At 37.6% G+C, this 14,926-nt stretch overlaps 1 protein-coding gene across 10 annotated transcripts in view; it reads right to left on the reverse strand.

The window, feature by feature from the left end:
• ACVR1 (activin A receptor type 1) overlaps window positions 1-14,926 on the reverse strand; it is a 140,685-nt gene that overhangs the window by 15,181 nt on the left and 110,578 nt on the right. For all 10 annotated transcript variants that reach the window (XM_077153886.1, XM_077153889.1, XM_077153891.1 and 7 more), the window contains one exon: window positions 9,739-9,936. In XM_077153886.1, the coding sequence (XP_077010001.1) occupies window positions 9,739-9,936 (198 nt within the window). The remainder of the gene's footprint in view (window positions 1-9,738; window positions 9,937-14,926) is intronic.

Here is a 14,926-nt window from a genome sequence, read left to right on the forward strand (position 1 = left end):
GTCTAGATATCAGCATTAAAATTATAAAATTAATTCTGATTCCTAGGACCCTCAACAGTTAAGCATAGCAAAAGGAAATGGTTTATGGATTACTGTGTAGTTAGACTCTACTAAAATATTTATTAGTATTATACACAGTTGTCAGAGGAGAGGGGAGAATAGCCTAGGAGAGATGCAAGGCTGTTCTTCTGAGTTAAGCTATGAGCAACATGCCTTGGAGACCTTGTATAGAGGTAAATGCCCATACATTTTTTAAAAAAAGAAAAAGCCCTGAAAGAAATTACTTGAATGAATATGAAAATTTTCTGTAATATAATTCTTCCCTTTGTTCAAACCTTAATATTCTTACAGTAATGGAACATGAAACATGTTGCATATTAAGTTGTAAAGAAGTAGTTGTCATGGTTTCCATGCACACACCCATTGTGCTTAGGAACAGAAGCACACGCAGTTCCCTGGCAAGCTCAAGGATTAATTGGAAGAGGTTTTTCCAAATTATTTGTGCCAAACACAGGCTTATTCTAACAAGTTGTTTCCTGGTCCCACCCCTTAAGAGTTGCAGCTTAGCCAGCAGGGATTTTTCAATGAGATCCAAATAATTTTTACTGCATTCTAATAAATGATTCCATCACAATATAACAAAGTCTGTAACAGAGTGAACAAGTGCCTGCCCACACAGCCTTCCTCTGGGCAGTAAAGAGAGGAAACAAATATACTGTCTGAGTGAACGAGAGTGGGTGACAGTGGCCTTCACTCATTTCTAGTGGAAAGGAAACAATTTCAATAACTACACTGCTGAGTACTTACTATGTGGCAAGCATGCATTGGTGCTCTATATACATTATCATAATCTAATCATCATAACCCTTTAAAGCAGATACTAATATTATCAAAATTTTGGGGGTGATGAAACTGATGTAAGTGATGGAGTCATAGAGGATGGCTCCAGAGGCTGGAATTTGAAACAGGACATTTCACTACCTCCCAGTAGTCTCAAGGAGAAGCGCTCCATGGCTCCAGGGAGCAGTCACATGGACTTCAAGTTGAGTGCAATGGCTCTGAGGAGACCACAGCAAGGGAAGACACTGGCACATCACAATAAACATGTGGTGACAGCCAAGTACAATAAAGGAACATCCTTGTCCTATTTCTAAATGTGTTCGCTTGTACAATCTGAGTGCACTGGCTTTTCAAATATTCTGACAGATATTCTGATGGGAACCTTAGCACTGCATTTTTTAATCTCTGGGATAACTGAACTATTGACAGTAGTGAATTGTACCTGTCACATACATGACAAATTTATAAGACATTTAAATCAAACTGGAAACTCTATGCTTGTTTTTAAATATACTATAAGCTGTAGGATTAAGATAACAGAGATTCATGCTGCATGGATGACTCTTAAGTCAAAGGTTCTCTCAAAGATGAACAAGCATGAGTATATCATTTAGCGTTTAAATGTACAAGCAGACAACTACAGCATTAGAACAACACATCTATGGAGTTTCTGCATACAGAAATAAAAACAAAGCCCTATCATCAAAGGTTGAGACTCAGTAGACCTGAGATGACCCCAGAACCTACAGCCCTAAGAGGGAACATAAGCAGGAATGCTTGGACGGGGTTACTGAAGGTCTTTGCTCAGATCAAAGCTAAATACCACAAGCCCACATTTATGATGTACCCACTGATCTACAGAATCCTTCCGTGAAAATCCTTTGCTTACGCCATACTGAAGTCAGGTACCAGACACTAAAAGTGTTGGAAGAACCACAGAGGGAGAAGAAGAAAGAAGATTGTCAGAGAAGTAGTGAAAATCTACAAAGAAAACCCAGGACTCAGATACAAACTCTTAAAGGATAAATAGGCCTCGTCCTCTTAAGTTTGGAAAAGAGAGGAAATTTCACCTGATGCATCAGAACACAACTGCCCCCTGGGACAGGCTCTGTCAGCATCCTAGAGCAATTTCTATTTCCTGGCCCAGATAAGAACAAGTTAACATATTCCCCTTTATCAAGGTATCTCAAGAGTTTCTGGGGCCCAACCCGGTAGCATGAGCATCACTAGGAATCTGTTAGAAAAGGGAAATTCTCTGCTCTACCCTAGACCTACAGAATCAGAACTACTGAGGGTGGGCAGCAGCAATCTCTGTTTTAACACACCCTCTAAAGCATTCTAATACAAGCTGAAGTCTAAGAACTACTGATATAAGTAACTCCCTACCTTAAGTTCACATAGGAAATTCATGTAGGAAAGGAGAGGAAGTAATGTTCTCACCTACCAGTTCCAAATTCAGTGCCAAACTAATCACAAAAGAGTAAAACACAAAAGACACTATTGAGAAATTTTCAGATACGAACATGGACTTAACACTCATTTCCTGTATTGAAACAGCATGAGGTTTATTATTAGTAGCAAATAAAGGTAAAATGCCAATAAAATACAAAATGCAACACTTTTATACTCATGGTTCACTTGAGGATCATATTGTTCCAACAGAACTACCTGGTCGTCAATTTTTATAATGGATTCAGAAACTCAAAGGATGTATAATTATAATGACCTTCCTAATATAAGATATTCATATATTTAAGTGAGGCAATAATTTCAAAAATAAATGTTCTTTTAATGACAGTTCCTAAAGGTGCTAAGCAAGTGAAATAGGTACATCACACTCTTGGGTACTGGGATATTGTAAATTACTACAACTCTTATGGAAAGCAATTTGGCAATATGTTTCAAGTCATAAAAATGCCCATATTCTTTGACCTATTAAGTCTACTTCTTTTCAGATTAAGAATTAGTTCCCTAAAATCCACAATAGAAAGGACTGTGGGAAAATGGCAGAGAGAGATACTCCAGGAATCAGTCCCTCCACCAAAACAACTAATGAACTGGCAGAAACTATCTCAGTAGACTACTTTGAAGCTCCGAAGTTTGGGGAAGTACTGTGAAGCATCCAGGGTAGAAGGGCAAGAGGCAGGTAAACTGAGATAAATATCAATGAATTTTACCTTCTCTGCAGCAGCTAACATCCCACCTTATCCTAACCTTGTGGTTGGCAGCAGTAGAGATCAGAGTTCAGGTTCCTGGACTCTTGTTACTGCCAGGCTGGGGCATAAAATCCAGGGGTATTTGGCCTGATCACAAATTTCAATCTTTAATCAGCTTCTTCAGATGCCTGGGGTCAGCTCTGAGGATGGCCACTGTTCCAACCCCCTCAGGCAAGGGTAGAAGAGGAGTCTTAAAGACAGTAACCTTCCCCAAAAGGAAAGAAAACAGTTAAATGGATGCATTAATCAGGCAAGTGCTGAATTAAGAAAATGCAGCTTCAAACACCATAGAAGAAGCTCTAGGTACCCTTGCTGGCCCTTACCACAATCCCTTCCCAATGCGGGGTACAGCCAGCTTGTGCTGTCACTGTGCTCCCAAGACCCTGTTCCAGAGGAGGCAGAGTGACCCCTATGTGCATACTAGAGTGCCTGTATAGAAGTGCCAATCTTTTGGTGGATATCTGAAAGACTGAATCAGAAACATGTCTCCCGCTTGCTCTCGCAGAGGTTGTCATGAAGCCAGTTGCTGACAAATGAAACAGTGTGAAAAACCATTAAGTTGAAGTGGCTTGAGGCAAAAGGCTACCTGCATTTTGGGGGGTGGGGGGTGAGGGGAAGGGGAAGGAGCGATGCATGGTCTGGGAATTGAACCCAGGTCTCCTGCATGTCAGGTGAGCATTCTACCATTGAAACATCCATGCAGCCCCTTTCCCCTACAAAAAACAAAGCCTACCTGCATTAAGTCATTCAAGAGAGCACCCATAAGGTGGAGGTGGTCTATTTCAAAGGGAGTACAGGGGAATTCACTCAAACACCTTAAGCTGTAAACAGGGAATTTCTGAGGCCTCTAGCAAGTACAAGCCCAGGAGATGAGTCAGTATTCATCTTACCTCCATGCAGGCTCAGGTAAGATAAAGAAGACCTAGGACTTCCCATCTGCCCTCCCCTGATCTTCCTGATAGCTCTCAAGGAGACATACAGCCAAAGCAGAGCCAATTTTGCAAAGAGAGGGAAAGGTGCTTTTTGCCTTGGTTTGTTTTGATTAGCTTCTGGTACTCAAGAAAATCTCTCTCATATCACTAGCTGGATATGGAAATTTAAGGAACAAACAGCTCAAAGACTAAATGACAGAATTAAATTTTGAAATATTAAAATGGACAAAAATTATAATAATGAAGAAATGGTAAATGATGGCATAGCCAAAGGAACAAAATAAACCTCTAAAAATCATCAATGAAGAGGACCAGACTTGGGATTCTCATAGACTTTAAAATAATTGTTAATATGTTCAGGAAGATAAAAAGAAAACACAGAGAGATAACTAAAGGATATGATGAAAACAATGAACAATATAAAGACTTTCCCCATAAATCCTGGAGTTAAAGAACACAGTAATTGAAATGAAAAATTCCCTAGAGTATTTCAACAGATAACTGGAGGTGGCTGAAGAAAGAATCAGTGATCTCAAAGACAAGATGACTGAAATGATTACGGATGATCAGCAGAAAAAGAATAAAAAAGAATGAATAGAGACTAAGAGACCTGTGGGCCACCATCAAGGGTTTCAATAGGCACATTAGGGAAATCCCAGAAGGAGAAGAGAAAACGGGACAGAAGGAATATTCAAAGAAATAATGGCAAAACATGACTAAATTTTACAAAAAACATGAATATGCACATCCTAGGAGTCCAGTGAACCCCAAAACAGGATAAACTCAAAGATAACCACACTTAAACATGTAGTAGTAAGATTCTCCAATGCCAAGGACAAGGAGAGAATTCTGAAAGATTCAAGATTAAGCGTTGAGCAGAAAACAGGGAGGCAAGAAGGCAGTTGTACAAAATATTTGTGTGTTGAATTTCCAGATAAACAACAACTGAGGGAGTTCTATACCACTAGATATGCCTTACAAGCAATGCTAAAGGAGTTTTCCAGACTGAAAGGAAAGGACACTAGACAGTGGATCAAAGTATCATAAAGAAATAAAGACTTCCAGTAAAAGTAACTATACGGCAAATTATAAATGTCAGTAGTGTTGTATTATGTATGTTATGTAACTCAGCTTCTTAAAGGATATAAATGAAATGCATAAACAGTAATGATAAACTGATGGTTTTGGACATACAATGAAACAAAGATATAATCTGTAACAAGTTCAAATAGGTGGAGGAACAGAAGGGTAAAAGAACAGTGTATGTGCATGCTACTGAAGATGAGTTGGTATTAAATGAAGTACAATTATTACAGATTTAGGATGTTAAATTTTAAGCCATGGTACCCAAAAATACATGAAAAATATATTCAGAAAGAAATGAGAAGATTCTCAAAATAGTACAATACAAAACAAATATGGAAGCTGGCATTAATGGAATAATTGAAGGTGGGAAAAATGTATGACACTATACATAGCAAAATGGCAAAAGAAAATACTGCCTTATCAATATTATCAGTAGTGTTAATTTAAATACAAATGGAACAAACTCTCCAGTCAAAAGGCAGAGACAGGTAGGATGGCTAAAAAATTTTTTTAAATAAAAAAGACCTAACTATATACTGTTCATAAGAGACTCACATTAAATCCAAATATATAACTAGGGTGAAAGTGAAAGGATGGGAAAAATATATACCATGCAAACAGTAACCCAGTGGGAGCTGAAACAGCTGTGCTAATACCTGATATAATAACTTTTAAGTCAAAAAGTGTTCAGATTTGCAAGGGATGGAGGTCCTAAGGGTACTGAGGAATAGAAGAGGGAACCATGGTGAATACATACAACAGACTACTGATTGGCTGAAAGAAGGAATGGAGTTGTGAGGCATGCAACTAGGTGAATGAACCTTGAGGACAGAATGAAATGTCAGAAACAAAAAGACAAATATTATTATCACAACTCACTCATATGGACTAACTATACTATACAAAGTTGGGGAACTGAAGTCAAGAGCATGGATTATTACATTGGTTCCATTGTAAAGGTTACTAGACTGTAAGCTCCTATAGCAGTCACATCTATTCCAGAGCTCTAACTCTTATTTATGAATTCTGAGATGCTGAGCTGTTTGTGTATAACCTGGTCATTCCCTGAACTTCAGGTATTTGTGTGACACTTAAGACTCAGAGTAACAGCCCCGAAGCTATGAAAGTTGCCATTACTCTATACAGCAATTATTAAAAAAAGTTGAAAAAGTGATCAGACTTTGATTAGTGATATGAATGAAGCTAATGTAAATCAGAAAACAGGGTAAAGGATGATATGGTCTATATTTTTAAACTTCAACTTCTGTGTGAGACCAAAGGAAGAGATGTTTATTTTGTACAAATTTATATTTTTAGTAGTGCATTATCTAATTTAACTTGTACAGTCTGTTTATTCAAACACCATAATTACATGGAATCTTGAATAAGGAGTGAACATACTGTGATATCACAACATATCAAAGAGTAATTTAGGCAGTGAATTAAAAACTATTTGAATAGTCTTCTGGGGGGATGGGGGAGAAAGTAGGAAATGTTCAACCTCCCCACTTGGAGAATTCTGATATTCTTGCAAACAGTAGGGACAACCAATTCAATGAGCTGAGCCTTCGATCTTGGAGTTTGCCCCTATCAAATATATTCCTGCAAAGGAAAAGCTAAGCCTACTTATAATCAATGCGAAGAGTCACTCCTAAAGTACCTCTTATGTTCCTCAGATGTGGCCTCTCTCTTATCCAATGCAGCAGGTGAACTCACTGCCTTCCCCACTACATGGGACATGACTCCAGGGGATGTAAAACTTCCTGGCAACATCAGACATAACTCCTAGGGATAAGCTGGGACCTGGCATCATGGAATTGAGAAAGCCTTCTTGACCAAAAGGGAGAGACAAATCAGACAAAATAAAGTTTCAGTGGCTGAGAGAATTTGGAGTAGAGAGGTTATCCTGGAGGTTATTCTTATGCATCATATAAATATCCCTTTTTAGTTTATGGTGTATTGGAGTAGTTGGAGAGAAGTGAAACTGTTGATCTTACGGAAACTGTGTTTCCGTAGCCTTGGTTCTTGAAGACGACTGTATGACTACATAGCTTTTACAATGTGACTGTGTGATTGTAAAACTCTTGTGTCTGATGCTCCTTTTATCCAGGGACTGGACAGATGAGTAAAAAAAATATGGATAAAAAAATAAGTAAATAATAGAGGGTAAAAAATTGGGGACAGATTACAATACTAGTCATAAATGAAAGGGAGGGAAAGGGTATGGAATGTATGACTTTGGTTCTGTTTTCTCTTTATTTCTTTTTCTGGAATGATGCAAATGTTCTAAAAATGATCAGGGTGATGAATACACAACTATGTGATGATATTGTGAGCCATTAATTGTACACCATGTATGGACTATATGTTGTGTGAAGATTTCTCAATAAGAATTATTTTTTAAAAAAAGACATAGAAAGGAATATGGATTGTTGGAAAGCTGGTAAAATTTCTTTTTTTCTTTCTACTCATTTTTTCTGTTTTGCAGGTAATAATTAAAATATCAATATTAACAAAATAGGTTTGCAAGCAACCTTGGACACTTTTGGATTTCAGTTTACATAGCTCATTTGTGGTTATATGTGTGTTTGTGTACACACAGGCAAGTGAATTTTCATGGGAGAAGGGGGAAAAGAGAGACAGAAGGGGAAAATATCAAATTAGTCACTGCTAAGAGAAAGCAGCTAGTATAAAATGAGACGTGAAATACCCTCACCTCCCTCTACAAATCTCATTCTATTCCACAGAACAGAAGCTCAACCCACAAAATTTTAGAAACTAGCAAAAAGTCTAAATGATGAAGCAAAGATCAATAAATGAAAAAAGAAATAGCCAAAATGTTCTTTCCTCTACCCTTTTTGATTAAAAATAATGTTAAATTTAGGGTATTGAGCAATTACCATTTGTTGAACTGAATTTTTAAACTGATGACTCTTAACTTGAAATTGACTACTATTAATCACAGTTGATCTTTAAAAGCCATTTGAGTTTATGCCAATGACACAGGGAGCAGGTTTGCAACATGAGTTCTTACAAAGCTCAAATCCCAAGTTTCTGCCAAGTTCCGCTTTCATCATACAGGCCTGCCTGGCTCTGCCCCTCTTGGCCTAGGAATGTCAGCTTCCCCATCACGCAGTTTCTTATGACTCCAGTTCTTCTACAAATTTTACGTTAAGATAAACTAATTAAAATTAGATTTTTCAGTTCCAGGATGCACAACAATTATTGGGTGTGGGAAGGGCAAGGAAATGAAGTCGATGTACAATTTCAGACAAAGTTCAGAACTTTATACCTCTACAAAGCAATCTCTCTGTTGCAAACAATTCTCAAGGCACTTGAATGGTACAAACTGCAAGTCAGTGGCTCCTAAAGATTGAGAAATGATTACCAAGAAAATGTTCATGACTGCATTTAAAAAAAAAAAGTACTTTTTTAAAAAAAGAGTCATCAAGTTACAATTTGTGTTATGTTTAATCTAAAACACTTGCTTTGATACTCGAAGGGTTTGTTCTCTCCCTCACACACACACTCACACACACACTGTTGTTAGGGGAAAAAAAGCAACCCATGAGGGCAAACCCGTTTTAATTATTACCCACTTCCAGATACTAAAACTATATTGTTATCCCAATTTCACTTTCCTCACAGAACTTACAAATCTCTGGTTGAATTATTCATGAAAATAATGATTGCCCCAAGAATCTCAATACTCAGAAAATGTCAATAGAAGTGGGATGGGGCACAGATGTTAGCAACTCCATGCATTACATCTTTAAGACTGCACACCTCCAGGATTTATAATAGGTCAGAGGAGGGTAAAAATGCAATATACCATTTTGAAAATGAATCTTAATCAAATATATGACACTTTTTTCTGTTTTCCTGGAACAATTTCAGACATTCTCTATGAAATGAGTTTCATACTTGCGAAGATATGAACACGTTTATTTAGTTGATTGAGGGATCCTGCTAAAAGGACCCCTTTGTGGGTGGATACGCATGTATACTCAATGCTTCCAGAACAGACAGTGAGTAAAGTTTAATATGGGTTTGTGATTTATCTGGAGACATAGAAGACAAGAGTGAGCATGAACTGTACAGGGCACAGGTTAAAAATAATTGATAAATGCTTCTCTAACTCTAAGGCAACATCATTTCATAAAACCACTTATGAGAAAATCAACACAAGCCACCTAGCCAGGGCTTCCTGAATTTAAATTTGAGTCATTCAGAACATACAGCCTGCTCCTCACAAGTGAGCAACTAGAGTAAAAAAACCTGGGTCTTTTCTACATGATTCCAATTTAACTGGTAAAAAGACTAAAATAGCAAAGTTCTTTCTTAGATTAACTTGAGCATTATCTTCATGATAAACCTCCCCTGTGAGAAGTGCAAAGCAATAGGAAGATGGGGAGAAGGAAGGAGTGAAATACAGACCTTTCAAAAGAAAAAGCAAGGAATAACTCATCTCTTTCATAAATACTGGACTGTCATTGCCTCTTGTGCATTTAAAACATAATGCTATTACTTCACACCTTCCAGCCATGAATCAAATACGGAGGCCTTTAACCCGACAAGCATGATTCAAAGAAACTTCATATCCCTTCTGCCCTTTTAAAGGTGGCAGAAGTAGAGGACCACCTTACATCCGACCAGGTACCTACCATTGCTCACCATCCGCCTGGCCACTTCCCACAAGACAAGTCCGAATGCCCAAATATCGACCCTCTTGTAAGAATCGAAACAGTCCACCTGGATGGTTTCATCCAGAACTTCGGGGGCCATGTAGCGCTTGGTGCCCACACGGGGGTTGTTTCCCACATCAAGCTGATTGGTGCTCTGGGAATGTATGACTGCCAGGCCTAAAAGGAAGAAGACGAGACAGTGTCATCAGCTCCACTTCCTGACTCACAGGAGTGCTCTGAAGGGTTTTAAAGCAACCCCAACCTCCAGTGCCCTCTTGTGGTCTCCTTGGTCATTGCTGCTTTATACCCGGAATAATCTCTGTGATGACGTCTAGGGTGAGAGGAGGAGAAAGGACTAATGCCCCAAGAAACACTCTGAATCTTTTAGGTTAATGTGAGGAGCGCTGGGAGACACAAAGTTTGGGGTAAATGGCAGAACAATGCACCAAACCATTATGAGGCCAATGTTCGAAGTTCCCCCCAAAAACAACCTTCCATGTTATCCTCAAAGTGGCTTACTGGTAGTAAATTAAAGCTCCCAAACTCCACCGCAGGTCCCATTAGCCTCCAAATATAAATTTCGAAGTGTGAGAGAATTGGAGATAATTTATCATCACATAAAGGGCAGACAATTACAGTCATGCATCCCTAGAGGAAGAGATGCTCAGCTGAGCATAATGATAGCTAGACCCACAGGCCTTCCCCAGAGTTAGGGGTACAGGCAGAATTAAACGGGACCTCAATTCAAAGCATAACTCTTCAAGTTAAATGGCTTTGAAGCACTTTCTTAAACCATGACTCATTTCAGAATTCCTCAGTCAATTAGACCTGGTGTTACTCAAGAGCCAGCAGTGACAGACCCACATGCGTGGTTCGTTTGAGGATAGGATCACTTACTGATGCATATGCAGACTGAGCGAAAATGATTTCTATAACACTTGAAATGATGAAATGTGTCAAATTAGGACAAACAGCCCCTTTAGACCTTGGCACCCAATGATCACTGATGGATCACTCAAGCCATCTATAGAGAATGCTTTTCCTCTCACTCCATGGCTTTGAATTTATGGGGCACTGGCTCCATATAATGCCAGGGAAGTAATACATATGTTATCTCAGTCTTAGTAATAAGCACAGATACTGACAATTGCGTTAAAAAAATTAGGCTGGTTCTGCTTCCCCTTATTTTTATAGTCAATCGTGAGTTTCTATCACTCTGAACGTTTCCGGTATCATACATGCCCCACCACCATTTCCAGAACTAAGTCATCAAGATATCAGAATATATAATTAAAAAAAAATTAAGTTTAAATGGAATATAAATGCTAAAATAAATTTAGTTTGAAATGCTAGTGATCAATGAAAGCGAGGGGTAAGGGGTAAGGGGTATGGTAGGTATAATCTTTTTTTTTTCTTTTTCTTTCCTGCGTTCGTTTTACTTCTTTTTCTGAATTAAGGCAAATGTTCTAAGAAATGATGAATATGCAACTAAGTGATGATATTGTGAATTATTATGTATGTTGATGTTTTATTTTGTTTCTTAATTTTTTAATGAATAAATAAATTTTAAAAATAAATGGAATATAAGGATTCTAACTATGGTGGCTTTAAAATATGCCCATAGATTCTTTAAAATTCTCCATACAAAAGATTGATTACCCTCCCCTTGAATGTGGATTAGACTATTAAATAGAATATGATAAAACTGACAGTTCTATATCTGAATTAGGATGGAAAAGGCATTATGGCTTCCTGTCTGTTCTGTCTCAGCTCACTCATCATGTTGTAAGAACACTCAGCCAGCCTTGTGGAGAAGCCATATGGCAAGGAACTGAAGCCTCTTGCCCAAAGCCATGTGAGGAAGCCATGGTGGAAGTTCACTTCAGATGACTACAACCCTCCTGAGAGGGCCAGAACCCCACAGATAAGCCTTTCTAAGTAAGATTCCTGACCCTGAGGGGCCTGTATGAGATAACAAATTTTTGTTGTTTTTAGCTGTTAAGTTTTAGAGATAATATATTATCTTCTTAGTTAATTACTAATAGACAAATGCAATGTGTGAACCTTGACTGAATTCTTATCTGAAAAAAAATTGGGAACATTCACAAATGGGTATTAAATGATATTAGAGAATTATCATTAATTTTTAGATGCAATAAAGAAACTGATCATGTGGGAGAATGGCCTTTTTAGAGAATGCATTTAGAAATATTGGGAGTCATGCCTGTAACTTATTTTCAAATTGTTTAACAAATATATACACGCAAACACACAGATAAAACAAATATGGGAGAATTTTAACAAACTATTAACTCGAGGGGTTGAGTATATAAGTGATCATTATACTATTCTTTCAACCATTCTGTATACTTGATTTTTTTATAGTAAAAAGATAGAAAAATAAATGGGATAATGGTCTCTTTGAAGTATCAATAACTGAATATTATTTCTAACTAATGATCCTTAATTTTATTTTATAAGTGAAAAACATATCATAAATTATGAATCTGTAGGAAATGTCTCCTATACTTTGCATTTACCCCCTGAATAATGACTCCTTCACATAGATTTTTACGCTTATCCATGTTGGAAGCCTGCAGGCCAGGAGGGATCTAGCTGTAGAATTAATTATTAGACATAAGGAAAAAACATCCCCATTCTCTCCCCACCAAGTTTCATAAACCAAAGCCAACAGCTGCATCGACTGGTCCATCCTCTCTGGCCCACTGGATGAGTCCAGCAGCTACCATATCAGCTTATTATTTGCCAGGCATTCACAATAATTTCTAAACCTGATAAAAACCCTGTGAGGCAGGCATAATTGTTTTTCAGTCATATGAGTAACACTACTATGAGTTTCAAGCAATACAGAAGTATAGTGCACAGAGTCAAACATTAAAGTCCCTGTCTCTAGGCCCCCTGCCCTTGCTCAGCATGAAAGTACTGTCAGCACTAGTGTGAGGTAAGCAAATTAGGAGATTAGCCCAAAAGTACAGGGTGAATAATCAGAAAATTCAGTATTCTAACCTTGGCTTTCAAAGCCATGGCACTGCCTCCTACAGTACAACTAAAACTGCTAGCCAAAAGCTTTAGTGCCATGCCCTCTCAATGGCTTATCCTAATTATTTTTCCTCTCATACTTAAGAAATATCGTAAAATAATTTCTCAATCTGAAAGCAAAGGCTTTTCAAATAAAGGGATTCAAATAAATCTCGACGTGTCAAATTCCTTATGTTTAAAAAGAAACAAAAACAAACCTATCATTTACATAACTACAATGATATTAATATAAGTCATTTCTAATCATGTAGAGTAAGGACTCTCAATAGTCCACCAAAATGAATAATCAGTATTACAAGCTGATTCTCATTGGCACAATTTTTTGGCAAATAATCTGGGAGTCCTGGGTAAAACTGGTTTAAAACGAACCATTTTTTTATAAATTTTCTTTTTAAAGCATTAAAGCTACACTGAGCATTGCCCTAATGCCATAAGAATGAGATTACCCAGCAGAACAAAAGACAAATAAGTTTGGGGATTTTCTTCTTTTTTAATCGATAATCTTGCCTTGCATACAGAAGGACATGCAAGCAAGGTGTGAAAACGTGGTTTTAGAAACCATGTTTATGACAAGCTCATACCTTAAGTTTTTCAATTGTGTACCTACTCCATGTAATCAGGTCCCTACACCCATGAAATAGGACAGCAACAGTACTGGTTGCCTCTGAGGAAGGAGCGCGGCAGGGATGACTGAGCAAGCACAAGGTAGCTTTCTGGGGTGGGGATTTCAGTTCTACAGCATTTGCCAAAACTCAGAGAATGTACACTTAAGATCTGTGCGTATTTCATGCAAGTTTTATCTGAAAAGAGGAAAAGTAAGCAAAGAATGAACTTTAGCAAGCCAGAGTCTTGAGGAGGAAGTATTCTTTTGCCTGTAATCTACATTGAAATGATAAAAAAATAAGAAGGATTGATAGATGGAGGATGGATAAATATGTGATAAAACTTAAGAACAGTAAAATGTTGACGGTAGAATCTTGGTTGTGGGGTATACTTGCTCACTGTGAAGTTTTTCCAGCTTTTCGGCATGTTAGAAATTTTTTGTAACAAAATTTTGGGAAAAAGGGAAGACATGCAACTTGGCTGAACACTGGAGTACTACAAAAGTAAAAATGGTAAAACAAATCTTTAAAAATTTACCCAGATTTTCATCTCACACCCACCAGAATGGCCATTATCAACAAAACAGAAAATGACAAGTGCTGGAGAGGATGCGGAGAAAGAGGCACACTTATCCATTGTTGGTGGGAATGCCAAATGGTGCAACCACTGTGGAAAGCAGTTTGGCGGTTCCTCAAAAAGCTGAATATAGAATTGCCATATGACCCAGCAATACTATTGCTAGGTATCTACTCAGAGGACTTAAGGGCAAAGACACAAATGGACACTTGCACACCAGTATTTATAGCAGCATTATTTACAATTGCAAAAGAGATGGAAACAGCCAAAATGTCCATCAACAGATGAGTGGCTAAACAAACTGTGGTATATATATACGATGGAATATTATGCAGCTTTAAGACAGAATAAACTTTTGAAGTATGTAACAACATGGATGGATCTTGAGAACATTATGCTGAGCGAGACTAGCCAAAAACTAAAGGACAAATACTGTATGGTCTCACTGATATGAACTGACATTAGTGAATAAACTTGGAATATGTCATTGGTAACAGAGACCATTAGGAGATAGAAATAGGGTAAGATATTGGGTAATTGGAGCTGAAGGGATACAGACTGTGCAACAGGACTGGATACAAAAACTCAGAAATGGACAGCACAATACTACCTAATTGTAATGTAATTATGTTAAAATGCTGAATGAAGCTGCATGTGAGAATGATAGAGGGAGGAGGGCTGGGGACATAAATGAAATCAGAAGGAAAGTTAGATGTTAAAGATCGAGATGGTATAATCTAGGAATGCCTAGAGTGTATAATAATAGTGAAATGTACAATGTACAGATTTTAAAAATGTTTTTGCATAAAGAAGAACAAAGGAATGTCATTATTGCAGGGTGCTGAAAATAGATGATAATTAATACCTTAAAATGTCACCTTATGTGTGAGACTAAAGCAAAAAATGTTTATTTGTTGCAAAATTTATA

This window comes from Tamandua tetradactyla, chromosome 3 (genome assembly GCF_023851605.1).
Source record: "Tamandua tetradactyla isolate mTamTet1 chromosome 3, mTamTet1.pri, whole genome shotgun sequence".
Lineage (NCBI taxonomy): Eukaryota > Metazoa > Chordata > Mammalia > Pilosa > Myrmecophagidae > Tamandua > Tamandua tetradactyla.